Consider the following 26,470-nt stretch of genomic DNA (forward strand, 5'->3'; position numbering starts at 1 on the left):
TAGCATGAGCTAAACTTCAGTGTCAGCAGTTCATTGACTTGTGCACTCTAACTACATACTTTGCTTTTGTCCACAGAGGTGTCACCTGTTCCGCTTAAGAAAAGTGCTTCTGAAAACACCATACTCCACTTCCAAAAACTATTAACAGAGAGAGTACACACAGTAACAGAAGGCAAAAAGTTACTGTTAGAAAGGCTTTGTAAGCAGGAAGAAATGCAAGACCTCAACAGAACACAGCTGTATGCTGATCCATCAGTTATACAACAGGTTGGTTTAATGAACTTTCTACAAAATTAGCATGCAAAGAAATTCTCTCAGATACTAAGAAATTACTTATTTATGAGTGTAGGTCAGCCATGTGAGTACATGCTTGCCTCCCTTTAATATATTCACCTTCAGTCGTTTAAACTAAACCAAGGTATGAGTTCCCATCATAATCCTTAACTATGAGCTTTTAGCAGTGACGTGAGCTAGTCTAATAAAAGATATAACCTCTGCCTACATTCCTTGGCTCACCTACATGCCACAGTTAACAGGCTTAATTGAAAGCAAATAACACTCTGATTGATCAAAGAAAACATGTACAGTTAAAATGTCATCCCATCATTTCCAGTTACCATCTCTATGACCTTCCTAGCAAGTTAGTCCTCTGCAATTAACCAAACAGTTTAAAGCCATAAGAGAACTTCTTTTTGGTTAGGCAAGGCTGGTGGGGAAAACACAATACTTAATTTCTTTACCAGCATTTACCCTCCTCCTAACCTCACCACCTGCCTATGCTGGAGTTGGGGGACCATCCCCATCTGCCTGCTGAAGGTATGGTGCTGTGCAGCAATGAACTGGAGAATTCAATGAGCCAGAAAGAAAGTATGCAAAGTTGATGCCCACCTGGAAGGGGCTGGCATGGGTTCTGGTCCCTGTTCTGTACTGGGCAAGGGGACTGCCTTGTCCAGTAACCAAATCAAGTACAGAAAACATAGAAACAGTGCAGGGAACAATGACATGGAAAGTGACAAGTGCCATGCCATAATGTAACTATTACTCTGCAAAATCCTACTAGCCACTACTTCATTTTGTGATTGTGTAAGTACTCTACAGCCTGCACTGCCTGCAAGGCATGCATTTCCAGGGTTTTCCTTTCACTGTATTCAAGCAGAACAACTCATTTCTGGATCTCAGTCATGTTTAGGCAGAGACCTACACAGCCCTGACAAAGCTAGGTCAGTTCTGGGCACACACAAGGGCACAACTGAAGTCACATAGTCAAGTCCTTACTTCAGCAGCAACACCTGCCAGGTTTTTTTATACACAGAGGCCTAAATTCCACCCATTCACAAAATCTTACACAAAAATATTACTGGATGTAGTGCTTTGTTTCCTGCTCTACGGTTAATTATTTTCTTGTTAATTCTTTTATCAGAGACATTACAAAGGAAAATAATTTCCACCAAGACAGATTTTATCTGCCATTTGACTAGCATTTTAAAAACAATTCTGAGAAGGCAGAGAAAGATCCCTAGAAAATCATAGGTTTTTTGATCATACTCATTTATACAGTGACACGGACATACAGTTGTTCCAGTGTATGCTTATCTACCACTTTTCACATTTTACATTAGTTTCTCAGTATAAACCTTCTTTGGCTTGTATTACTAGTATCATCGTTGGTTTAAAAATCTTTCTTCTCTCTTTGCAATGAGTTCATTCAAAGACACATCCTTGAACTTGCATCATATTACTTGCATACAGAACTGCTGTCTTTGGTAGAACAAGGGATCTGTCCTTGCCATCACAGCAGTTGGGTATCCTTCTAGGACATGCTGAGCCAGCTGAAGACCTCGCCATTCCTAGCAGTACTAAAATCACAGGTTACTCCTTCCCCATGTGAACCAGAAAAATGTGTGAACCAACCCCAATTCACTCTAGTACATTTAAACAGTTTAGTTCAATTTAGATTAAGTTTTTAGAGTAACTGTACTGAAAATAATATGGATCATATACGTGTTCTGCTCTACCTGCTCTGTTCCATGAGTGCAAGGCTGAAGTTGATTTGATAACTCTTTGCAACAAGAAGATCCCCTTTTCTCCATGCTGCTCTGAGCAATCTGATGCTTGCTGGATCCCCTATAAACCAGTTCAGCTCACTAACCTGACACAAGACTAACCCAGTTGGGAGAAAAAAAGTAAATTGTTTTCTGTGAGAGCTGAAGCAGCCCAGCAAGTTCTCAGTTTTGCTAGGCCTAACTTTGAGCAGCTCAAAGGTTGTTTTGTTGCAGCGTGACTGCCCTCACAGAAGAAAGGGTAACCTGAGGGAAGCAGTGAGCACTGCAAAGAAGACAAACCGCACGTAAATTCTGAGTGATGCACAAGAATCCTAATCTTTCAAAAACTTTGCTGTCATTCGGTACAACATCCCCCAAAAAACTTTCACTTCCAGAAAATAGAAAATACTTATTTTATTCATTAAAATAAGCAGATCTTTCAAGAAATATGTATCTGGTTTTAAATGCTGTTGTTCAGGTGAGAACTGCACAAAAGCACTGAGGCAAAGGACTGTCTAAATTCTTAGTAGGTCAGAGCAGAGAACTGCAGAGCACACTTGCAGTCTCCACTTGGAAACTGTTCATATCAACACTAGAGGGTAGACATGAAGCAAGAACTGACAGGAAAAAAAAGAACACAAGTGGCTTTCCAAGTTAAAGTTTTTTTTCTCAGAAAACTTTCCAGGGAGTGGGATTTACCTGAGAAACAAACATCCAAAGAAGGTGGGCTTCCCTTTGTGTGGGGTTCCACTTCTATTCTGCTTTGTGGCAGCAAAGCATAGCTTGCTTTTTGTAATTATTTTGTCGGAAAGCTAACTCCTTCTTTCCTGCTGTTCACCTTTATTTTCGGCCAAAGATGGTAAGACATGTCAAATGCATGGGGCATTTGGTATCATCTAATATTTATGTGCTATTCCCATTTATACAGATAACAATTAATTTACTTGAATATGTAGAATGCCGAGATAGATAAATCAAAGTGGCATCGAGACAACCTTTGTTCACTGCAGTTGTAGTTATGATTCCACATCACTTTTTGCTTAGAGACAAAATAACATGAATGTTGCACATTTAGAATTCTAGTTGTCTAGAGATAAGGTCTGTCTCCTTTTGACAGCATCTCCAGAGGTAGTGACAATAGGGTAGAGAGAATGAAGGAGCAAAGGATTTCTCAGAAAATATTCCTTTGGAAAATAGCATTAGGTAATCCAACTCATCCTGCCAGTGTATTTTTATATCCACTTGAGCTTGTGCTGTGGTTCTGCCCTGATCACAGCTTTACATTTATTACAGTCACACAATATTTAGTCTAGGCACACTTATGGGTGAGTTAAATGGAACTTGGGACACCATCTGACACATGCTAAATGGGTATCTGTGAGAGCACTACCATAGGACTGAAAGGGTTTGGGAGGAGACGCCTTCTTAGACATAGATCCACAACATGGTTCCTTTTCAGCAGAAAGGCCAGACCAAGTTGTTTCCATGCAACTGCTCCTGGGAATCTTAATATAAATCACATCATGAAAATGATCCAGCTTAAAACCAACACTAAGTAATGATGGCAAGAGCAGCAATCCTATAAAAAACAGGTATCTTTGCTCATCTCCCTCCTCAAGTATCTGCACTATTACCAGGGGGCCATTCAGGTTACTGTGAGGGCAAATCTCTCTCCTCCCCAGTTTGCAAATGGCAATACTGAAACTTTTCAGGTGTGGCAGACAAATGGAGCAATAGCCACTCTGACCTATATTAAAAAGTTCCATTCTTCTCTAAAGCACACTCATTCACTGAGAAGAATGGGTCACTTTACACCTCTTTGATAGGGCTGTTACCCTGGAGAGTCCTCTGAATGCACCATTTAGATTATTTCCTGGTAGACCAAACTATATTTGGGCCAAATGGGTGGAGAATGAGCTTCAGGGAGCAGAAATGCTTGCATTGTTGGTGGATCCACAAGCACTATCAGCATCACTGTCGGCTGAAAAGACTCTCCCTCCAGACTCTTACCATTTGTTCCTTCTCCTGCACCAAGGTCTCCTTTGTGTTGGCACAAGCATTCATGTGGCCAAGTGGTTAACCAACAGACAGAACTGATTTAAATTAAAACTAACCTCATAAAAAGCCCCTCCAAGCAACCCTGCTTTTTTTAAGGTCAAGGAAAGTTGTGTAAGACAGGGCAGAAAGAGCAGCCAGGACGGTTTATTTGAACTGAACTACCCAGCATGAACATCCCATGCTGTGTACAACCCTCCCTCCATGCATTAGTCTCAAATTTAAGGTATGGGCAGACAAGAGCCCAAGTGAGCAATCCTGTGAAAATTACTGGAGAGCTGTGTCATGCCTACATGGATGACTTAGCTACAGAAAACGTGAAGAAAAGCGAGCAGTCTCACCCCAACTCTATGGCTAGGTTAATGTAATGGAACATCTGTTGGCCACAATAAACATAATGGCTGTCTCTTGAGACATCCTCCTGTATATACATTTTGGCACCACTTCCCTCCCGGTTTTTCCACTCCTTCCTACATTACCTCATTGCAGTTGGTTACCCCACATCCAGAGATAAGAGCTGAGACTGAACTGCATTTTGTGACATGTACGTCTTAGAGATTTGAACTTGCTTAGAATGGAAATCTGGCTTATCTTCACTTTCTGAAAGCAAGCATGCAGGAACCTGAGCCCTGCTGGAAGTTACGTAAAACAACCAAGAGGATATAACAGCTCACCACAGCAAAAAGGTCTCGCTCCTCCTCTCTTCCTGCAGGAGTAAGCTTTTTGGCATGTAATTAAACTGGGCTGTCACCACCTAGCAGCACAGAATGGCCTATAAACGTAAACCAAGAAAGAACTAAAACATAAAGTGTTACTATATCCACATTCAGTAAGTGTCTCTGAAAGTACTCAGGAATGTTTTAGCAGCACATACAGCATGAATGTTCTAGTAAGACAGCATACAGACTCAATCGCTAGCTAGACAAACATCTTACCCAGTATATTGCATAGGAAATCTAAATAGAAATACGGTTCATTACAAAATTTGGCATTTAGACAATTAAAACATTTAACACTGCAGTTCTTGCATCTGGGGATGGGGGATCTGCTGAACCCATAATAGGTTCTTGAGATGAAGAGCTAAATATGTTGCATATCAAATTTTCAGGATCACTACCTGTAGCATATCCATGCTCCCCAGAAAATTCCCATCCAAATACTATTGCAATTTTAAGCGTTTTGTTTGAAAGATTCATGATGTAAGACAGGATACCAATAGCTTGCTAAATAGCCTTTTAAAATATCCGTCTTGTAGCCAAAAGGTTATATGTAAAACATAGATAAACACTTTAACTATGCTATGTTGAGTGTAGATACTTGGAAGGATGGCTAGTAGGAAGCAACTGGTAATTTCACTACACCGAAAGAGAAGTAAAAATTCTTAATTTACATTGGTGATTATTTGGGTTCTGTTGTGTGGGTTTTAATAGTGGACAGTAACGGGGAAGGTATCAAAAAAGCATGCTGGCCAGGCCTGCACTCCCCATTTACTTTGATTCTCGTAACAAATTCCATACATAGACCCAGCTGAGTTGGGACGAGGAGTATTCCCTGACTTAACAGGACTTCCACCTGCACAGAAGAGGCCTTTTAAAGACCTTTTCTAAAAATCAGTACAAAGCTGGATACCCTCAGGTTTCAGTACACAGTATTACTGCCAAAAATATTTTCCAGGGAATTTTGCAAAAAGTTAACAGAAATCACACTTGTTCCAAGATTAACTTTGCAAATTTGTCCTGGTCAAGGACTCAAATGACGTTTAATAGATTTGTAACTCAAAGTACTCCTCCTCCCTACCTCACTGCCCCAAAGAAAGTCCTCTCCTTACCAATATCCTCTGACTTTATTTTGGCATGCTGTCAGTGGATTTTGCAGTGACTTTGTTCCCTGGCTTACAAATTGTAAAGATGATTTAGAACATCCACTTTCAAGCCTTGTTAATGTTGATGCCAGAGTAACAGCATTAGCTTTAGCAGCTTTAAAGTTTCAAACATAATTCACTGCTAACATAGCTGTAAAATGTGTTAAAACCAGATGAAAATCACTTTAAAATGGTCTCAAGTTAAATTGGTACAATGCTCTTAGTGTGTAGAAGGCCTTGATTAGCCTGTGAGTAGGAATATACTGGTTTTCATTTCAATTCACAGTTCACCATTATAAAGTAAAAGCCAATAAAAAGCCATGTTCTAACTTCTGCTACAAAGGAGCATGAATTTAAGCCTCAACAATCTAGCAGCTGCTTTTTCATTAAAAAAAGCCAAAACAAAACAAAACTTTTAAAGTTGTTGCTTATGTCAAGATAGTGAAATTCCAAGTCTATCTTTTATCTTTCATGATGTGCCTACTTGTGGGCCTGCTCCAGAACCTTGCTTACAAATACATACCTTTTTTTCCATGCAGAATAGTTTCAGTGAAACAATGAACACCACTCAAACACATGCCATTGAATACATGCTTAATTATTTTGGTGGCTTGATCCAATGCACGGAGTTTCAAGATTTCAGTTACAAACATCCTCACTGAAGTAAATCTCTCTAGTGCAGTAATATCTTTTTAACGCTGTAATACAAACTGTCAACTCATTTTAGGCTATTTATCAGAAACAGCAAAGTCCATCACAATGCTGCAACCAGCTAGATCAGAACATACAGCACAAAGAATTTATGCTGCATGTTTTTGTGGCATGTAACAAATACTCTGGATCTTTATGCATACAGATAAGATGTTCCCAACAGCTGCCTCTTCTTTGTGGGTCATCTCAAAAATGCAGTTTGATACAATGCCATGCTTGAATATTCTGATTTTTAAAATCTAAGATGAATTAAGGGCCAAATTCAGTAATTTGGTTTATTGCACAGGACTAATTTGCATAAAACCCCCATGCCTATGAGTATCTAAGGCCAGTAGTCATTACCTAAACATCCTTACTAATTTAAAGGTGAGGTCTAAGGACTGTATTTTCTAGTGGCCAATCAAATTTCTGGTAGTCACTTAGGCCTCATAGGGACTACCCATTAATATTTACCATACCTCTCTTTCCTATTTACTTATTCTTAAAGGAATACAGTTAAGGGACACTTACTCATTTTTAAGTTTAAAAGAACAGGCTTAATGAAATTTACTGATACACTTAATGCTAAATCTTAATTCTGGTTTTCAAGAGACGTTCCAAAAAGAAGGAAGAAAAATAGCTGTTATCCTATTACATTCCGATAGGGATGTCCCCTCTCCTACTCCTCATAGTAGGAACAATGCAGAGGTTAGGGAGGAACGTTAGAAGGAAGTGGGAACATTAACATGTCAGCTACTTAATAGAATTTTATTGAGTGCTTGCAGAGGTATACCTAACTGAACAGACTGTTTCACTTTACAGATGCAATAATGTTTATGTCTCTAAGAAAGCATCCTTAAAAATTTTGACAATTATTGAGTTAGAAGATCAGAATCAGAGGTAGTGCATGTATGCCTCTAGGTGTGTATCCTCCTGCAGAGCTTGTGATTTGCTTACAGTTTCAATCACAACATTAGTATTACTGTCTACAGTTGTGTCCTCCACAGGGGATATTTGATATTAAAGAGCTCATGGAAATCAAATATACTTGTCAAGTGCCCATCAGAAAAAAAAGAAGAAAAAAACGTGTATTGAAAAATCACAAAATAAGGTTGCAGTGAAAATTGAGATCGTAAGATGCAAAGTAATGAAAATACATCATTTTATTTCCAACTAAGAAACTCCAGGTCCACCAGTGTAACTATGTAAGCACAAATGAGGTAAGATTTTTTTCCAGCCTCTCCACAGAAAAATGGTGCAACCTAAAATGAGACTATTGATTACATGGCTTTGTTCTTTGGATCCTGCAGCTCTGTCGCTCCCAATAAAAATGTTTTTTGATGGGACACTGGCAAATATATATAGTTTATGAATGATACACCTGCAAACCAAAGAGAATTATTAGTATATGAGAGTCACGTAGGGATGCAGCATTTTACCAGTAAAAGTATGTGAAACTCAGCTGTAATAAACAGAAAGTCTCAACGTAAACAATTTTCTGTTGCTGGTCCAAAAGAATTTCAGAGCAACCTTTACGTGTCTGCGACCTCAAATATGCAAAGAACATGCCATTTTATCTGTTCAGCGTGTGTGTACTTAGAGAAGCCCACCTCCCCAGGCTGTCAGGAATGTGGTTATTTAGCCCATTTTCCGCAAATGGAAAGTTAAGCACAGTATATAGGTGTTTGTACTACAGAAGCCTAGCGTGTTTGGCTGTGCGTGTGTTCCCACACGGAGGATATACCTTTCTGGCACCACTGAAAAAATGATTCGTGTACGTCAGTGCATAACATTATTACTTTGAATACCAAACGGAGGCAGAACCCAAACTTCATTTTGCAGCTCTGCATCCACATGTTTCACAGTTAATCTAGTCCGTGTTACGTCGCCGTAGACGTGTCGGGTAGGAAAGAAGTTTTACTGTATCGTGGTGAGGAATCTAAACGGCCGTGCCTAGCAGGAGCCTAAAACCGCTTAAGGACCACTCCTTTTCGGCAGTCCCGATGCGTGCGCGTTACCCTTTAACATAAGCATCTCGAGTAACGCCGACGATGACGGCCGGGCCTCGCCGCGACGCCGGCGGGAGGTCAGCGCCCGTGTGACACCGCGGCGGCGGGGCTGGGTGCCCGGGACGGGGCGGCGGGGCGCACACCCAACGCCCGCCTGCGCGGCCACGCCGCGGGCTCCGCGCACGGAGGCCGGCGGGCAGCGCGGGGCCGTTCGCACGCCTGGGCCGGCGGCGCGGACCCCCGGCGGCGCGGACCCCCGGCGGCGGGCGGCGCCGGGGGCGGATGCGCCTTAAGGGAGATGCAGCCGAGGTCCACAGCACGTCCGAGCGCTGCTCCTTCGGCGGGACCGGTCCGGGAGGGCGGGAGGCGGCGGGGCGTTCCTTGCGTTTCGCCACCGGGATGCTCCGCCGGCGCGGAGCGGGAGAAAGGGACGGGACGCTCCCGAGCGGGCAGCGCCCCCCGCCCCGGCCGCGCCGCTCCCCCCCCTCCCCTCCCAGCCCGCTCCTCCCTCCGCCGCCGCCGGCGAGCCGGGACCCTCCCGGCTGCACGTGCCGGCGCGGGGCCGCGACCACCCCCGGGGCAGCCGCCGCGGCCCGGCCCGGAGAGGCCGGTCTCGGACGGCGGCCCCGTCCAGCCCGACCCCGACCGCCGTGCCCCCCGCCCCGTTACCTGTGCTGCAGCCCCACCAGCCCCAGCGTGATCACATGGGGCACGTCCAGCTCCGTGGGCCACACGCCGGAGGCGATGCAGCCGAACACGCCGCACTCCTCCCGGATGCCCAGCTCCTCCAGCTCCATGGCGCGGGCGGCACGTGGCGGCCCCGGTCCCGGTCCCGGTCCCGGCCCCGGTCCCGGTCCCGCTGTGGCGGCTCCCGCGCGCTCACTGCCGGCGCCGTGCGCAGCCAACAGCGCCGCGCCGCGCGGGGCCGCCGGTAGCCTGCCGGCGCGGCCTCCCTCATTTACATACGGGGGGGGACGCCCCCGGCCCCCACACCGCCTCGCGCCCGACCCCCCCAGCCAGAAGGCCCGAGGACACGGAAGCTGACCCCCGGGGGGGGGGGGGGGGGTGGCCCGGGGGGGGGGGGGCCGGGCGGGCGCCGGCATTGGCCGGGGAGGGGGGCCGGGGCCGTGTTTGTACGGGGGGTGGCGGGGGAGGGACGACGGCCGGCCGGGGTTCGCTCGGGGGGCTTGGCGGGGCGGAGAGGGGCGCGGGCCGTCCCCGCCACGTTGGGCGGCGATTGGCGGGCGGCGCCGCTGCCCGCTGCCCCGCCTGCCCGCCCCTTCCGCCGACCCCTTCTTACCCCGGCGGCGGGGCCCGGCGGCGCGTGCTGAAGCCTCTCTTCTGTGCCCTAGGTGCCTGCTCCCGCTCCCGCCGCCGCAGCCATGGCCCCCGCAGCATCAGGTAACCGACTGGCCCCCCCGCCCCCCACCGGCAGGGCAAGCCGCGAGGGGGCGGCCCGCGCGCCGTGGCCGTTGAGTGCCGTGGGGAGCCGGTAACGGGCGGGGGGACACGCACACGCCGCTCCCGAGGGGCCGGTGCCCGCTCAGCCGGGCTCGGGGTGTCGGTGCTTGGGAGCGAACTTTTTTTTTTTTTCCCCCGCAAAGTTTTTAATTTTGTTGGGTTTTTGTGTGGGTGGCCGCGCTCCAGCCTGGGGCGGGCACGGCTGCCCCCCCCCCGCCCCGCGGGAGAGGCGGCGAGGGGCAGGTGAACGCTTCGAGCCGAAGCTTCGAGCCTCACCCGCTGCGGGCGGAGGAGGATGCTCCGGGCGGCTGCCGCTTGGCTCTCTGAGCTTCGGGTTTGTCCCGAAGTTAAAAAACTAACCAAAAAAAAAAAAAAAAGGCAACAAATGGGTGAAATCGGCACGGCTCCTGCCGGCGCCGCCTCAGAGGGCACCTCCGAACCCCGCGCTGGTGTGGGGAGAGCGTCGCCGAAGGAGCAGGCGTACCGCCGCTCCCCGCCAGCAGCCGCCCGCCCACCCGCCTTTAACGGGCGCATCCCTCCTGGGGCCGGAGCCCCGTGGGCAGGAGCTTTGAGCGGTTGCTTTTGCCCTCGCTGCTCGGAGGGAAACCTGACCAAATTGCCCTGTAGATTGGGGGATTAGCCTGCTCTTCGTGGTCGCTGACTGCAGTGTGGGGTCCTGCTGGGTCTCGCTTGGCCGGCAACTGATAAAGTGTGCGAACCTGGGGGGCTTACATGCAGAAGTAAAAAATTTCTTTCAAACTGAAACTGGGTTTTTTTGTTTGGTTTTTTTTTTTTTAAATTTATTTCTCTAGACCTGAAACTTGGTAAAAAAGTTAATGAAGGTAAAACGAAAGAAGTGTATGAGCTGCCAGATATGCCGGGATGTGTTCTCATGCAGTCGAAAGACCAAATAACAGCGGGAAATGCAGCCAGGAAGGACCGAATGGAAGGGAAGGCTGCCATTTCCAATACAACAACTAGCTGTGTGTTTCAGTTGCTTCAAGAAGCCGGTAAGTATTTCAAAGGTAGAATACATCCCTGTGTGTTACAGATGTTGTTACTAAACAGTATTGTTTATGTATACGTTGGTTTATCCTGTCTTGAAGCTCTGATGGGTTTTTTGAGTGTCTTTTCTATTAGTTTGGAGTTACACTTTTCCCTCTGGTACTACAGAGCTGGGTGGGCGACTTATTCATTTGGAACATGAGACTATCTGAAGTAATCTTCTAATAGCAGATAACACTGCTTGTTTGGACACACCTCTGATCCTGCCCTCTACTTTTGTCAGTTCTTCCCTACCCCCACACCCACTTGCCTGTAATACCAGACTGGATGGATCTCACCTTTCTTACTACATCTGCCTGCAGAGAAGACACTGCTAGCTAGTGGCACTACCAGACTATGTCTAAGCTGTGTGAAATTTGTGTAGAAATGTTAAAAGATAAAATTAGAGTATCTTTTTTTCTTTTCCCCTCTCGGTGTGCTATATTAATGTAAAGTTTCTGTATTCTTTGTACTTAAACACTTATGAGGACTATATTGCAAATGCATGTATTGGTCTGTATTGAATGTATTGGGAACTTAATGTTTATTTTAAAAGACTCAAAATATTTCTGATGCTAGAAGCGAGCTTTCATGCAGCACGTAACTAACTTGAGTCACTTCAAGTAAGTTTTGCACCACACTTCCAGAAATGGAGCCAGTATCTTTGCTTTGAGAAAGCATTTTGAAGTGTGTTCAACTGAGAAGCTTGCAAGTTGCAAAGAGGAATTCATGCTGGTGGGTTTCTAACTTGAGTCTGCAAACAGTACTATAACACAGGCACCAGTAAACTTCATTAAGACCGCTTACAGCTGCATGCTCAGTGCACTTTGAAGCATTCGCACAAAGATTGCTTGAAGTACTAGCTGAGTTACTCTAGAAGTTGTATTATCTGTTACAAGGTGTAGTAGTAGTTCTCAGACAGTCAAACAGTAGAGTCCTAGCATGTTTCACATGTGGGGAAGAGGAAGATGGTTTCTGTAGAGTTGTATCTACCTTAATTTTTGTGCAAGTAGTTCTTAAAATATGGGCTGAGACAAAGATCTATGAAGTCATTCAGTATAATCCTCAGTCACTGGCTTTCTTGGGAAACCTATATTTGCAGTTGATTAGAACTACCAGTTTCAATGAGATGTTTTGCCTAATTCTTAAATGGCAATAGTTAAGATAACAATCAAAATACTTAATATCCTACAGATATGAACTTTAAATGTGAAGAAGCCATGCTGTAGACCTCTCAAAGATCCTTAAATGGCTTGTACTCAGTAACTTCAGGTGCTGTGGAAAAATACGCAGAGTAAACTGCAGCTCCGTTTTAAAGCAACAAAAGAACTTTCAGCGTTCTTCTCCAGTTTGCTTATTCGACTGGCGTAAATAGCAGATAATGCGAATGCCTTATCATAGAAGTAGTTTGTTTGCTTTGCGCAACTCTTCTTAACCTACTTCTTCAAAAGTGATGATTTACAAAGTTCTGTTAAAGTTTCTCTCCCTTTTCGAAGGGCTGACATTAGCTCTATTATAAAGCATGCATCTGCACTGATGAAAAATGTAGTAGTAAACCATGCAGGGGCCTTAATGCCTGCATTTAGAAGTGACTTAATGTGCAGTTGATTATTTAAATCATTCTGCCCTTGAGGGCAATGCAACAAAATCTGAAGGGTCAATGTCGATACTATATTTTAAGACTTTAATTCTTCCTTTATGGCTCTGGAACTGGAATGGAATAGAGCTACTTCTTGGTTTGACTGGATGCAGCTCCTTTGTCTTCTGTTTCTGGCAGATGCCAGTTAGGCTTGGCAGTTGTCTTGCCTGGGGGGGAGAAAGGTGGGACTTTCCTCAAGAGTGAAATTGAAAAAAGAGCCATTTGGCACTTAGAGTGCCTATCTGCATGTGTTGGCTATCCCGTTTAATACGGGATCATGTTAGAGCTATGTGAGAAGGTTGACTTGCGGCAGAAGGCTTGTGTCTGTGCACGCGCTTCTCTGAGTCTTAATGTCTTTTGCCTAACAAATCACTAAGATCTAGTGCCCTAAATGTTAGTTTGTAATGGAAGGGAGGACTAAGTTGTTCTGTTCCCTGCTCCATTCTCCTTTATTAAACAAAGTAGTAAAGACTACTGTGCTCCCTAACTCCTTTGAAAGCCTCCAATTACTGTGCCACGTGTGATGGATCTTCCACCAGAGAGCATGGCTGGGTATTTGGTTGCTGCTAACTTTAGTTTAAAAACAACCTGTTGTGAGGGATAGATTTTTTTTTTTAAAGCTCTGTGAAAAAAAATTATTTGCAAGAATAGGATTTCTGATCAGAACATAAGGTTGTGAGCTACGAGTGAGCGTTTTATGATAAAAATGGCAAAACTAACGAGTTGGGGAAGATAACCACGTTGATTGCCTTTTGCAAGGCTAGAATGGGCTTACAATACCCTGAAGAGATTCAGCGTGTCCCTTAAGTCCAGAGAAGAACACGATTCATTTGTACTTAAAGACGTTTGTGACTTCTTGTTTCAACTGTGGACTGTGCCTAGTAATGGAACTAAGCTGCCATCTTTATATTTAGGAATAAAAACAGCTTTTGTCAGGAAACAGAGTGACACAGCATTCATAGCAGCTCACTGTGAAATGATCCCAATTGAATGGGTGTGCAGAAGAATTGCTACTGGCTCCTTCCTCAAAAGAAACCCTGGTGTCAAAGAAGGATATAAGTTTTACCCACCCAAAATTGAGATGTTTTACAAGGTAAGTTTCCTTTCCTGTGATGTTAATCAAACTTAAACAGAGCTAGAACTCTGTATCATCTCCTTTAAAATGCTGAGAAATAAAGCAAGTAGTGCTAGTGGCTGACCAATCCTCTTAGTATTGGCAGTTTTTGCCATCCTAATGTTTTCTTGCATTCTTGTCCAACAGCTGTTTTGTCTAAAGTGCATATAATGTAACACTGGCTTACAGGGCCATCAAAGAGTAACAAGCCAAACTATACATAAAATAGGAAAATGTTTTATCTATAAGGCATAAGGTCTTTTTATGTATAAGCCTAACATGTCAGTTGAAATGGATATGTTGATATATTTGAAGAAATTAAACAGTACTTGCATGGTGAGGGTAAGCAGCTAGCTAGTCGTTTAGGATGCTGAACTTCTTTGGGAATGTGTCCTGAAAGAAGTGTCTTGTGAACTGTGACCTAAAGTGTTGTTTGTAGTGTACCCTGTCACTCTTGTGGCACTGTTCAAACCTGAGGTGCTTTTAAAGATGTTCAGGTGTTACAGTAAGTGTTCTCAGTGATGCTGTCACATTTTTTTTAGTGCTAATCATAAAATACTTATTTGAAGCCTGTATTTTGTTTGCTTGTTTTTCAAAAAACCAAACCTAGTATTATCTTCTGATGGCTATTCTCCTCTTATAGCAAGCTTAAATTACATGATGTATATGTTTTGGTTTTCTCAACAGGATGATGCCAATAATGATCCACAGTGGTCTGAGGAGCAGCTAATTGAAGCAAAATTCTGCTTTGCTGGACTTACTATTGGCCAGACTGAAGTGGATATTATGGCTCGTTCTACTCAAGCTATTTTTGAGATCCTGGAAAAATCATGGCAGCCCCAAAACTGCACTCTGGTAGACTTGAAGGTATAAGAATCTGATTTCTCACGATCCTGGTTCTGACAGGAAATACATCACTGTATAGTTCCTAAGATAGGGTTCTTATTGTCTTTTTAGATTGAATTTGGTGTTAATATTCTGACAAAAGAAATTGTTCTTGCCGATGTTATTGATAATGATTCATGGAGACTGTGGCCATCAGGAGACAGAAGCCAACAGAAGGACAAACAGGTAGTGTTTCAGTCTTTACCTTCTAAGTCAGTTGGGAAGGAGAATGAAAAAAGTAAACCCTACAGTTAAACATCTGCTTTTGAAGTGGCTTTTTCTAGATAGTCTTATCTTGTTACGGAGTAGCTGATAGGTTACCTAATGTCCAATCCTGTTCTCATTAAATAGTTGAGTATCTGGTTTATGGTAGAAAAAAATCCTCTGCCTGTGTATCTTCAGTAGGAAAGCCCAACAGCACTATTGACTGGAGCTATTATAATGAAGTGTGGAGCTTCTAGGGGTAATAAGAATTTCTGACTTGTTGTGCAGATAATAAAATAGTTGGACAACAAATCAGCGGGAACAATAGAAGCTTTGGTTCCCAAGTCTGCCTCCCAGGTTTCTCTGTTTATTCAGTGGTATCCTCTACTGGCAGAGGTCTGGTGATACATAAGAGGGATCTGCAGGGAGGACGCTTTTCTTCATTACTTATTTTGGTTAAGCTTGAATTCAATATTCAGTTGTCTCCAAGTGTTACTAACATACTGTGCCCACATATGAGGGCTGCAAACATAAGTTTGAAATAAAACTTGTCCTATATTTAAACTTGTAGCAATTACGCTTGTCAAATATCTCTGAATTACCAGATGAATAGTTATGAAAGAACTGGTTTGGGAATGCTGCTGTCATGGAGCTTCTGTAACAGCTGTTGAGACTAGTAACGGAGACCCTGTGAGAGAAAGTGGCTGTAAGCCACAGGGGAAGATTTCAAAGGGGGGGGGGGGGGGGGTGGGTGGGTATTACTTTTAAATTAGGAAGCACAACTGCTCTACTGCTTACTTTACCTGAATTATGTAGTAGCATGCTTGAGCGAATTGCTCTGGCAGTGCTTTTGCTCATCTCCTTAAAATAAGGTACATGATAACATCATGCAGAACCTAGGTTGGCTAGTGCAGTGCTACTGCAGGCAATCACATCATTACAAATCCAATTTTAAAGAAGTTTTATGTCTTTCCCAAATTTTCCCTTTGGGGAGCCTCCAAAACCTTGATACCCACGTGGCTAAAAGCCTTCCATGTTGCAAATGGCCATGAACTATAATGGAGAAGGTTGTTTACACCTACTGAGGTGGTTCTTCATTAAATAGCTCTTCCTTGCTTCCATATCCACTCTTTCCTATAGCTGTACCAATGTCTGTTGTCCTTCCTGTGGAATTGCTAGAAACTGCATAAATACTTCAGTTGGGATATTCTTACCAGTTATGGTAGCAAAACGAGCGCTTTGGGTACTCAAAACACAGTAACTTCAGTATTTATTTTTTTCCTCTTTTCAGTCCTACCGGGACCTGAAAGAAGTAACTCCTGAAGCACTGCAAATGGTTAAGAGAAACTTCGAATGGGTTGCAGAAAGAGTGGAGGTATCTGTTTTTTATGAACAACTTATCTAGACTTCAATAACTGCATATCTTCAGTCCCGTTGACTGCTTTTCTTTCCCTTGCCCACCCCCCTTCACTCTTTTCCCTAGTTGCTTCTGAAAACAAAGAGCCAAGGTAGAGTTGTGGTGTTGATGGGATCTCCTTCTGACCTCAGTCACTGTGAAAAAATAAAAAAGGCATGTGCGACCTTTGGAATTCCTTGTGAGTTAAGAGTGACCTCTGCTCACAAAGGGCCAGATGAAACCCTGAGGATCAAAGCAGAATATGAAGGTAAATGCCAAAGAACTACTGATTTGGATTCAAACAGTATCATGTTCAAGAATGACTTGGCAACTTAAGGATTTGTGTGGGATTCTTCCATTTTTTTGTTAAACAGAACACCAAGCTGTTCTACACTTGCTAATTACATAATGACAGGTTATAGACTGCACTAAACAATTACAGAGTAATGTATTGTCCTACTGCCCAGCCACAACTTCCATAAGTCTAACCTCTGCTTTTATCCCAGTACCAGAACTACTTTGCCCAAGCCTTGATCATGTTAATACATTTATTGTAGCATCTTGCTGGTGATGCTGGCCTGCCTGAAACAAGGAAGAATGATAGTTTCTCTAGCTGACTCTGAATATCCTTATTTGTTATTTACAAGGCAGATGTTGCTCCCATCATGTTTTCCTGTCTGTTTCATGAAAATATTCTTGCTTGTTATTTTAGATGCCGTCAGAAAAAGATACTTGATTTAAATTCTGATCTTTACCAAGAAAACTTGACATCTCTTCAAAAGTGTTTATAGCCTAGCAGAGGAGAGATAAGAACTGTTTGTTCTGTGGGAGTATACTTTCTACTCAGTGAAACTACAGATGTGGTAACCATAGTTGAGAAACACTTATTCTGAGGTGAACTGTGTAAGATTTAAGGAGAGGAACCCTTAAAAATGCCAGAGGTTTAATGGTTATGTTCTCTACAAGGCTAAGCAGCACCTATTCCTCAGATACTGAGACTTCCCCTCAGAGGCAGAGTAAGACATGCTAACTTCAGTTGTGGTAAACAGTAGCTGGGATTTAAGGCTGCAAGATTTAGAAGATCTTTCTGTAAAGAGGGAAGTTGGACACAAAATTCTAGTGCTATGTAATGGACTTGACAAAATAACTGCAAACAGAATTGTGGACTCGAATAAAGTTCCCACAAAAGCAAGTGGTAAAGAACAAGGTGAAGGTGGATTGCTTATTTCTGCACATCTTCCTCCCCACCAGGAGATGGAATTCCAACAGTGTTTGTTGCAGTAGCTGGCAGAAGCAACGGTTTGGGGCCAGTGATGTCTGGTAACACTGCTTACCCAGTTGTCAACTGTCCTCCACTCTCAGCTGACTGGGGTACTCAGGATGTGTGGTCCTCTCTCAGACTACCCAGCGGTAAGACGATCTTCCACTTATGCTCTTGTTCTGACCTAGCTCTATTTTTGTTGTTGTTCTAGTGTACATACGTGTACAAACACACATCGCAAAACACTGGAAAAATAGCTGGATCAGTACTGAACAAAGTCTTTGGAAATATCTTGCATACAGTCTTTGACTTCTTGATGGCAAAAAGCCCAACAGACACAGCAAAGACTACATAGGAGTAATGTTTAGAGAAATATAAACCTTGGCTTATCCTTGCTAAGCACTCCAGTTTGAAATTTAAGTCAGTATTATTGGGGATTTAAATAACTGAATTTTGTTCAGTTATAGAGCTGCATTTTCCTTATGATCAAAGATCAAAAAAATACCTTTCTCCACAATCAGTGTAGGTAAGAGCTTAACTCTAACTGTTCCTTCAGGGCACTGCTACCTGTATGATTTTTAACTTTGTTAGTGACTTGAATGGATGCTTGGCAACCAGAAGTCTGTTCCCTCTGTATAAGGAGAGTCATTTGGTATGCTGGCTTTGGGTTTAAAATGCCACGAAGCAGTCATGTTAGAAGTAGAGGAACACATGACACTTCAGTAGCTCTATAACTAGATCATGTGGTTCCTGGAGGCTGAGACAAACATTGTCTTAAGTTGTTCCTCAGAGGCAGTGTTTTGTTTAACTATTAAAATATGCTTTGATAAGTGACACTCTTCTTTGCAGGTCTTGGCTGTCCTACTACTCTGTCACCTGAAGGAGCTGCCCAGTTTGCTGCCCAGATATTTGGGTTAAACAACCATTTGGTGTGGGCCAAACTGCGATCAAATATGTTAAACACCTGGATCTCCTTGAAGCAGGCTGACAAAAAACTTCGAGAGTGCACCTTGTAAGTTGTACTAACAAGTAACTTTTATTAGTTACGCAAAGATAATGGCGTGCATATTCATTCATATTAGGATTTACATCTGGATGAGCTCAAAAGTCCTGCATCCTTTTTTACAGAAGAAAGCATTATTAGAGCAGCAGATGAGGTCTGTGTCCTCATCCTTCCCTTGTGTATTTTTTTAATACTTAGTAAAAGATGGGGAAGTAGTATTTTAGATATCTCTTTCTGTTGCTCCAAAATGGTGCTCTTCTGCTTTTTAGTGTATACTGTTAACTACAGACTATGTCAAGAGAATGATTTGGTGTGATCTAAATAGAATTCAACTAGTCTTCTGTATTTCTGTAACAGTAATATTCTTCCATAGTAATGATGTATGTCTTGAACCTTATTAACTCAACTGGACTGCTAACTAAAGTCAGTGCTGATGCTGTTCTGCTTGCAATGATGGTATGCTTTCTTTAGCAATAAAATGGCAACATATGCTGTATTAATAGGAAAAGGGGCTGGAAAAATGTTTTAAGAGCCTGAAATAAATACCTGCCTTATTTAAAAAAATGTATATACATACATGTATTTTTTTTTTAAATATGTGTGTGTATACATACCCCAGTGATATCTTCTGGAATGATGTGATAGAAGTTGACACCAATTTTCTTGTTCATAACAAGCTATAAATACAAATGGTTTGAGTGAACTGTAACTAGGCTCATTGCCTGTTTGCTGTAACTCTTGCCTAGTCCAGTCTTTTAAATACTAGGCAGATCTCTACCTTCAGTAGTTCTAAAGGGCCTGTGTGATGTTGTCAAACTGTCTTCATACACTTCAATAACTCTATTATATATCTATATTTCCTCACTGTTTCTATGGAAATTTTACTGAACTGAAGGGGGAATAAATAGTAAAGCAACAAACTGCTGGGGGGAAATCTAAACATGGCTGTCTTGTCTTTGCACACACCAATCTTCTAAGTAGGTACGATTCTAACAAATATGCAATTACTCAATGTATGTAACATTTATGCTTTTACAATTATAAATAAACTATTGACTCGAGCTTTGTCATGGAGATTTATTGAATAATTACACTCAACTAGCCATCAGCTGTGGTACATAACTTCAGGACCTTAAGTTAGGTAATAATCTTGTAAAAAGGTTATGCACTAAAGCCTGCATAGAACAGTATTAGGTGACAGTCTTCTGGAAGATACTCTACTCCTTGATTAAGTGTCCCCCTGTTAAAGGAAGCTGTGTTGTTTTGTTCCTAATGTTCTGCTTTATGGTTGTGTGGTAGGTCAGGCTTACCCCTTAGTGTGAGTAACTGGATTAAACGATGCTGCTGCTGGCCTCCTCATTCACAGAAAGGGACCACATCTTATGTGTAGTTGTATGGAACAGCTCTAAGCAGTGCTGTCTTCTGGAGTTAGGTGCAGGGGGTTTTTAATTGGTCAAAGCTTACACTAAAGCAAAATAACTGGAACTCTTTACTTAGTCTGGGGGGTGGTTGCTTTTCTAATGAATTTCTACATGAAATATCAATAATAGCGAGGGCTAGTGCTGACAAAGAGGTTGAAATTCCTTGGTGGCATACCATCTCTGTGGAAGCACTGACTTAAAAGTGAAGATCCTCAAGATGCTGGTTTTTTAGCAAGCAAGCTGTTTACCAAGGTTGTACTCACTTGCATGCTTAATGCTAGCACATCTGAAAGCCTGCGGTCAGCTAGCTCTCCTAACAGGATAGTGGTATGAACTTACTTCAACTAGCAGGAAAAATTAATGGGTGAAAAGAGATGAGTGCATGCTCTTTGTTTGCTTGGGTGAGTGAATTGGATCATATCTTGTAATCGGACAAGAACCAGAGCCAATGCCTGTTGAGTGCAGCACTTCTTTCTCCTGGTGGCAGCAGTCTGCTAGCTCAGCTGTATAACAATGCATAACCTGAGGGTGAAGTTACACAAGAGGTGAAGGTGTCATTTCCTATTCTTCCCCTCCCTACCCAACACTACAGTTGGTGTTAGCTCTGATGGGTAATCAACCTGACAAGCTTATTAGTCACCTGACTACCCTAGCACCATGGTGAGACAGACAACTGCAGCCAGCCATTTGTGTCTCTTTTTCCACCCGCATCACTGTGTTATATTGCTGTCTCTGTACAGTCTTCACCCATGCAATAAAAATTAGTAACAGACAATGGTCTGAGTGTTACACCTAGAATACTCTGTAATGTCTCTAGTTACTTTTCTCAAATTACTTGCACCCTGATTATACTAACTTCACTTGTAAAACTGTGCCAATTTACATTGGGCACGAGCATGCTAAGTGCTTTAGTTGCCATGGAGATGGTCATTCTTCAGCTTTTGGATGGGGTGAGTTGTTTGGGGGGTTTTTTGTGCTGTCTGTACTGAACTCTCAGAAGCAAACCCTTGCTTGAGCAGCTGCCTTGCAAAGAAGTACTAAGACACAGCAGCTAGCATTAACAGCATGTTGCTGTGATCAGCAGATAAAACCTGCAAAGTCTATCATATCTGCAAGGACTTTATATAGTTGTCGTAAAGGCTGAAGTGCTGCATATCGGCTGCTTAGGTGTTTTGCTGAAAGTTCTTCACAAAGCTTTTGCTGTGAAATGAAAATACTTCCCTGTGGTTCAGCATTCCAACCATTACATTGATGCAATAACCTGAGAATTTTTTCAGCCAGAAATTGTTCTTGTAGCACTTGCTTATTTTGTCCAATTTTAAAAACTATCCCAACAAATTCTTAACAAGTGCTATTATCTTCACAAAAACTACTACATAGAGAGGTTACTGAAATTTATTTGCATTTTTTAAATTGAGCTGGAATACCTGTAATGAAAATCTAATTTTTAAGCACCTGCTGTGGAACATAGGACCCTGAATTAGATCATGTCCTAATTATCAGAGCTACCTGCTTAACAGTTTATGTTCTTTAAAGATACCAGCAAGGAGCTGTTTAGACTTAGCAGAGGGAAGTGCTGAGGGCAGGGCTTGTTTTACATCCTACACTGCTTCAGGTACAGGTGAGTGGCACCTGGTGTTCAGCTTTTATAGCATCATTTCCAAAAAAAAGCCAACCCCAAACCCAAAAAACCCATTCCGTAAAAATGAGGGGAAAACTAGTCATTGCTCCCACTGATTTGTCCTCCATCCACAGTTCAAAGGTTAAAGCACCTATCCAGGACACTGAAGGTATGGTTTTAATATCCTCTGCCTGTGGAGAGCTGTAAGAAGTGAACTGAAGGCCTGAGAGAGGATGTGATCTAGACTTCTTGGGGATGGCATTAAGGCACTCCCTGTTTTTGAAGCCTTTCTTTTAGAAAGCTATTAAAGTAATTCGTACCCAAATAAAGATGATGACTGTTGCCTCACTAGAGCAGGCATTTGAACCTTTTCTCACAGCCCCAGTAATTTCTTTAAGCAATGCAACTTAACTGTGAAATAGTGTTAGAAATCTTGAGCCATGTTTTAAAATAAAATCAGAAGTGCCTGTTGCACTGTGTTTGGATCACATTGCGGCAGGCATGTCATACGCATTTTCAGAGCACGCTTCCCTGTTCAAAACTTCCAAAAGCTTACACACGAGAATGCTTGATCTCTGGGCTCAGGCAAAAATAAGGTATAAAGGTTGCCTGAACAATCAAGACTTGTTTCAAGGTATGTACAAGAGGAGAACTTTACATAGAGGGTTGATTTAAAAAAAAAAAAAAAAAAAAAAAAACCAAAACAAAAAAAACCAAAAAACCCACTCCAAAACACAAACCCCAAATTTCCTGCAGAGCTTAAGTACCTCTGGAATTGGGTTTCCAGTTCCCAAACCCCTATTCCATTTCAGATTTAAGCATCTGCATTCAGAACTCGTCAGAGTTGCTGTGCCATGGCTACTTCAGTGAGAAGGACCCAAAGCCACTTAAGCAGCTGCTGTTGTGCTTTTGCAGAAGCATTTTGGATCTTGACAGGGCAGAACAGCCTCTTACTCATCAAAGCCTCATCAGGATACACAAAGTCAGTGCTCCAGCTAGGATCTCAAAGCATAATATTCACTCAGAACATAATACACACTCTATGGGTTAGAGCAGTCAGCCAGGTTATAAACAATTTAATCCCCTCTTTACTGGGGGAAAGGGACAAAACTTAATTTCTCCCTTGCTACTTCAACCACCAGAGACATGCAGAGATCTGTAGGAAGGGAAGATCTTAATTTCCCCTTTTTTCCCCCCACTGCTTCAATTTGTTTCCTTAAATAACTGCAACAGGGGTTGGAGCACAGCAATGCTGCAGCTGCCTCTAGAGCTTTGGGTTTCTGCCTCGGGAGTCTTGTAGCAGGCCTTAGATGTATCCTGTTGTCTGTCTTTGGTATGGAAATGATGATGACTATGAAATATCAGTTCAACTAGACTGGGAGCTTTCTGAAGGACTTACTTCCTAAAGAGTGTAAAGAAGATCTTAGACTTGGAGAAGACAGATTTGTTGCTCCCAATGGAAGGCAAAATTAAAAACTTCTTGAGGAAGGAATTATGATGTATTTGCGTGGAACTTGGTAAAAGAATTAGCTACAACAGCTTTTCTCTCTCTCCTCTCCTCCTGATAACAGGATATCTTGATAGAAAAACAGTACAGCAAACAAGCTGCCAAAAGCTCAACAGACGCTTGAGAATATCAAGCATCAAGTTCAAGTCTTTCTAAGGCCAGAGCTTTCCACAGAAAAGAACAGCTTGTCTTTCATGGGAGCTGGGAGCTCCCACAACACTGGGGTTTCATCCAGCAGGGGACAATCAGCTGGAACACCCGATAAACAGATCCAATAAATGGGCATAGGGAAGAGGTGGGATGAGCTGGGGCAGCCCCAGCAGGTAGCCCTCAGCCAGACTAAGTAAAGTCTGATGCAAGAGGGGAGGGGGAAGAAAAAAAAAAAAAAAAAGAAAAGAAAAGAAAAAGGAAGAAAAGGGGAAAAAAGAAAAACCCCAAACAACCACCACCACCTTACAGCAGTGTCAGGGAGAAGCCAGCCCACTTTTGCCAAGCACCTCATATAGCTCTTTATGCTGATAACATCCCTAGCTGACAGACCAGAAAGCTCTTGAACACAAGGAACCAACACTCACACAAATAGATAATGGAATTAAACAGTTTAAGATGGCAAGCTCCAGAGAATTTCTAGTTGGATTGGAAAGTGACTGTATTTGTCTTAATACAAAACAGCTCCCCATCCCCAGTTTCCCAGTACATCCCTTTTCTAACACACTTAAACATCTAGTAAATGGCCAGCTTCCTAGCTAGTACAGGTTCATATTCAGTCTGCTTTAAAAGTTATTTCCAATATAGGACATTCTTCCATCTTGCTTACCAGACAAAACAAAACCCCTCAACTAGAAGTACAAAGACTTCTTTACCAACTTCTCTCTAGTATTCAAAACTTTTTGTCCTAGAGAGCCTGCCACATACTCAGAGGCACACCTGACTGCAGAAGCTACATCACATGTACTATCACTAGTGCAATTACATTTTTAAATCCATGGTGAAATCCTCCCACTGGCCTTTGCTTGTAAAAGCAGTCACAGTCATGAGCATCCAAGAAAGTGTAACTTCACCAAAATCAAGGCTCAAAACTCCATGGACCCTTTATTTTGCTTTTTGGTAACGGCTTTAGAATAACTTACATCCCAGCATTAAACATTTTGCAGCTTTATGGTTTTTTTTTTCATTTGTAGAAAAGCACAGAAAGGAGAGTGTAATGGACAGATTTCAGCGTGAAACAAAGTGGCATGGATACCTGTTTAAGGATTATTGTATCTCGTATGTACTCACTAACTGGAACAACCTTCTTCCCATTAGAAATCCAGTTGTAGATAGCCAAGTTTCTACAGTCAAAGACAGTACTGAAAGAGCAACATCTCAGACTTGGTCAGGTGCAGGCCAGGCAGCTGTGGTTTGTCTACTGCTCCTGCAGACCTGCTCAAAGCCAAAGTTTGAACCATTCTCTCTGGGAACTACCCCCACCCCAACTGATAATGTCAAGTGAGCAGTGCCTTGCACTGTAAGTTTACCTTGTGCTGTTGTTCAGAAGACTCAGCTGTGCAGATCAACTCTACCCTGTCTCACTTGTAATCAATGCAAATGAGGCTATAGTAAAATTTCAGTATTTTAGCAGATATTTACCCCAGGCCACACACACTGGGACAGAGCTCAAAGGAATTGGTTAGATGACTTATAAAACCAAAAGGATGAGCATACTGTCCTTCCAAGTCTTGTAAAGCCTCTAGCAATGTTTCAATCTGGCCTAGTCTTTCACAGGGTTCAGAGCAAACATTTCTCCCTACTAACGTTCTAGCATCGCTTCAAGTTTCATAGCCACCCCCACCAACATATCTTACAGCCATCTTTGCATATTGTCCTTAAAGAAACTTAGGACCAGTAAAAGGCCCACAGAGAAACAATTTACTATAAAGAATGTGATGGATGAAGTTTGTATATTTGCCAATTTCCAAAAGAAAAATCAAGTTAGATGGAGAACCACGAAGTCGCCATCTCACACCAAGAAAACTGAAGTTTCTGAACCTAAAGTTCATTGGTTCTCAGCCAGGGCACCAAGTTGTTACAAGAAATGATGTTTGGTAAGAGTAATTTAAGGTAAAGAGACTAGAGGCAAGTATTAATCATGAACTAAGAATTTCAGCGAGATCTCTGGCCACAATTTAGCAAAACTGGAAGAGGTCCTTGCCAGAAAGATTTGAAAAATAATTTGAAAAATACACATCAGTTCTGGGCAGATACTTCTCAGTACAGTGACTCCAACCGCTCATGTTGAAGTTTATGACCTTTCTCATACTAACATACATGCGCATCTGATTTATTGTATAGCTATTTACAGATCACCAGTCTTTTGAGACACATCTAGTTTTGTTCTCACACTTACATAAAGAACACATTTACATCAACTTGTCAATTATACGATTAAACAGGGAAGGCACAATCCCATAAATAAGGCGCCCCAACACTAACTGGGGGTAGCTTTTGTTGGCTGGTCCAGGGGTGCTGCCCAGAGAAGATGTCCTTATGTCATGACAGAGAACACAAGAGGTTAACAATTTTGCTGACTGTTGCTCATCATCAGGTAAGACTAATCATTAACAGTGTTGCACCTTGCCAACATAGCAAATGAGCCTTCCCCTTTTCCCTTTCGCTCATGCCTAGATTGCTCGCATTCCTCTCAGGCTTAATTACATCAGTTGTCAACTTCTTATAAGAAGTTGATCAAAATTGGTCCTTAGTTGCTGTTTTATCATTTGAGAGGTAAAGAATCCCTGCTGTGTAACATGTGGGAGGGGCAGGGAGGGCAAATAATCAAAAGAGTAGGGAAGTACTCCCAAAATTCAAAACGCTAACACTAGGCACAAAGTACAGCATGGTATCTCTCCAAGATATTTACTGAAAGGTCTATGCCAACATCCAGGCGAGCTTGTAGTTCTGCCCCATTCTAACTGCACAAAGTGACAAAATCTGGTCAACAACCACTTGAAAAAATTCCAACCTAAAAATCCTCTTAAAAATCTTTCCTCCCCATTCTCAATTTCATATCATTCCCAACAGCACCTACAATGATCATGTGTGTGGAATAATTACCGAAGAGTAGTACTTATGATCATTCTTAACATATCATGTGTTAAGCACAGTAACTTTGCTTTTTTGTTGTTGCTGTTCCTTTTTGATGAAGTTTTCTCTTACATGGTTTACAATTCCAGAAGTAGAACTTACATATGCACACAACAATGCAAGCCAACTGACAC

General features: G+C 42.7%; 3 protein-coding genes across 8 annotated transcripts in view; 2 read left to right on the forward strand and 1 right to left on the reverse strand.

The window, feature by feature from the left end:
• LOC115348362 (trihelix transcription factor GT-2) overlaps positions 1-7,780 on the forward strand; it is a 32,155-nt gene extending 24,375 nt beyond the window's left edge. For all 6 annotated transcript variants that reach the window (XM_041126773.1, XM_041126794.1, XM_041126805.1 and 3 more), the window contains one exon: positions 77-7,780. In XM_041126773.1, coding sequence (XP_040982707.1) covers positions 77-297 — 221 coding nt within the window. In that variant the 3' untranslated portion in view covers positions 298-7,780. The remainder of the gene's footprint in view (positions 1-76) is intronic.
• Positions 1-9,519, reverse strand: part of PPAT (phosphoribosyl pyrophosphate amidotransferase) — a 53,859-nt gene extending 44,340 nt beyond the window's left edge. The window contains exon 1 of the mRNA XM_030031193.2: positions 9,327-9,519. Coding sequence (XP_029887053.1) covers positions 9,327-9,454 — 128 coding nt within the window. The 5' untranslated portion in view covers positions 9,455-9,519. The remainder of the gene's footprint in view (positions 1-9,326) is intronic.
• A 404-nt stretch (positions 9,520-9,923) lies between these two features.
• On the forward strand, positions 9,924-19,725 carry LOC121232396 (multifunctional protein ADE2). The gene is made up of 9 exons (XM_041127105.1): positions 9,924-10,058; positions 10,931-11,128; positions 13,716-13,894; positions 14,603-14,782; positions 14,873-14,986; positions 16,296-16,379; positions 16,488-16,668; positions 17,652-17,810; positions 18,511-19,725. Exons 1-9 carry the CDS (start codon positions 10,040-10,042, stop codon positions 18,675-18,677), a joined length of 1,281 nt encoding a protein of 426 aa, XP_040983039.1. The 5' UTR covers positions 9,924-10,039; the 3' UTR covers positions 18,678-19,725.
• Positions 19,726-26,470: the final 6,745 nt, after the last annotated feature.

Source organism: Aquila chrysaetos, chromosome 1 (assembly GCF_900496995.4).
Source record: "Aquila chrysaetos chrysaetos chromosome 1, bAquChr1.4, whole genome shotgun sequence".
Classification (NCBI taxonomy): Eukaryota; Metazoa; Chordata; class Aves; order Accipitriformes; family Accipitridae; genus Aquila; species Aquila chrysaetos.

Bases quoted from the DNA above. Each gene is read 5' to 3' on its own strand.
- LOC121232396 (XM_041127105.1), top strand. The intron at 11,129-13,715 runs GTAAGTATTTCA...CTTTATATTTAG, and splicing joins TCAGTTGCTTCAAGAAGCCG to GAATAAAAACAGCTTTTGTC. The intron at 16,380-16,487 runs GTATCTGTTTTT...TCTTTTCCCTAG, and splicing joins GGGTTGCAGAAAGAGTGGAG to TTGCTTCTGAAAACAAAGAG.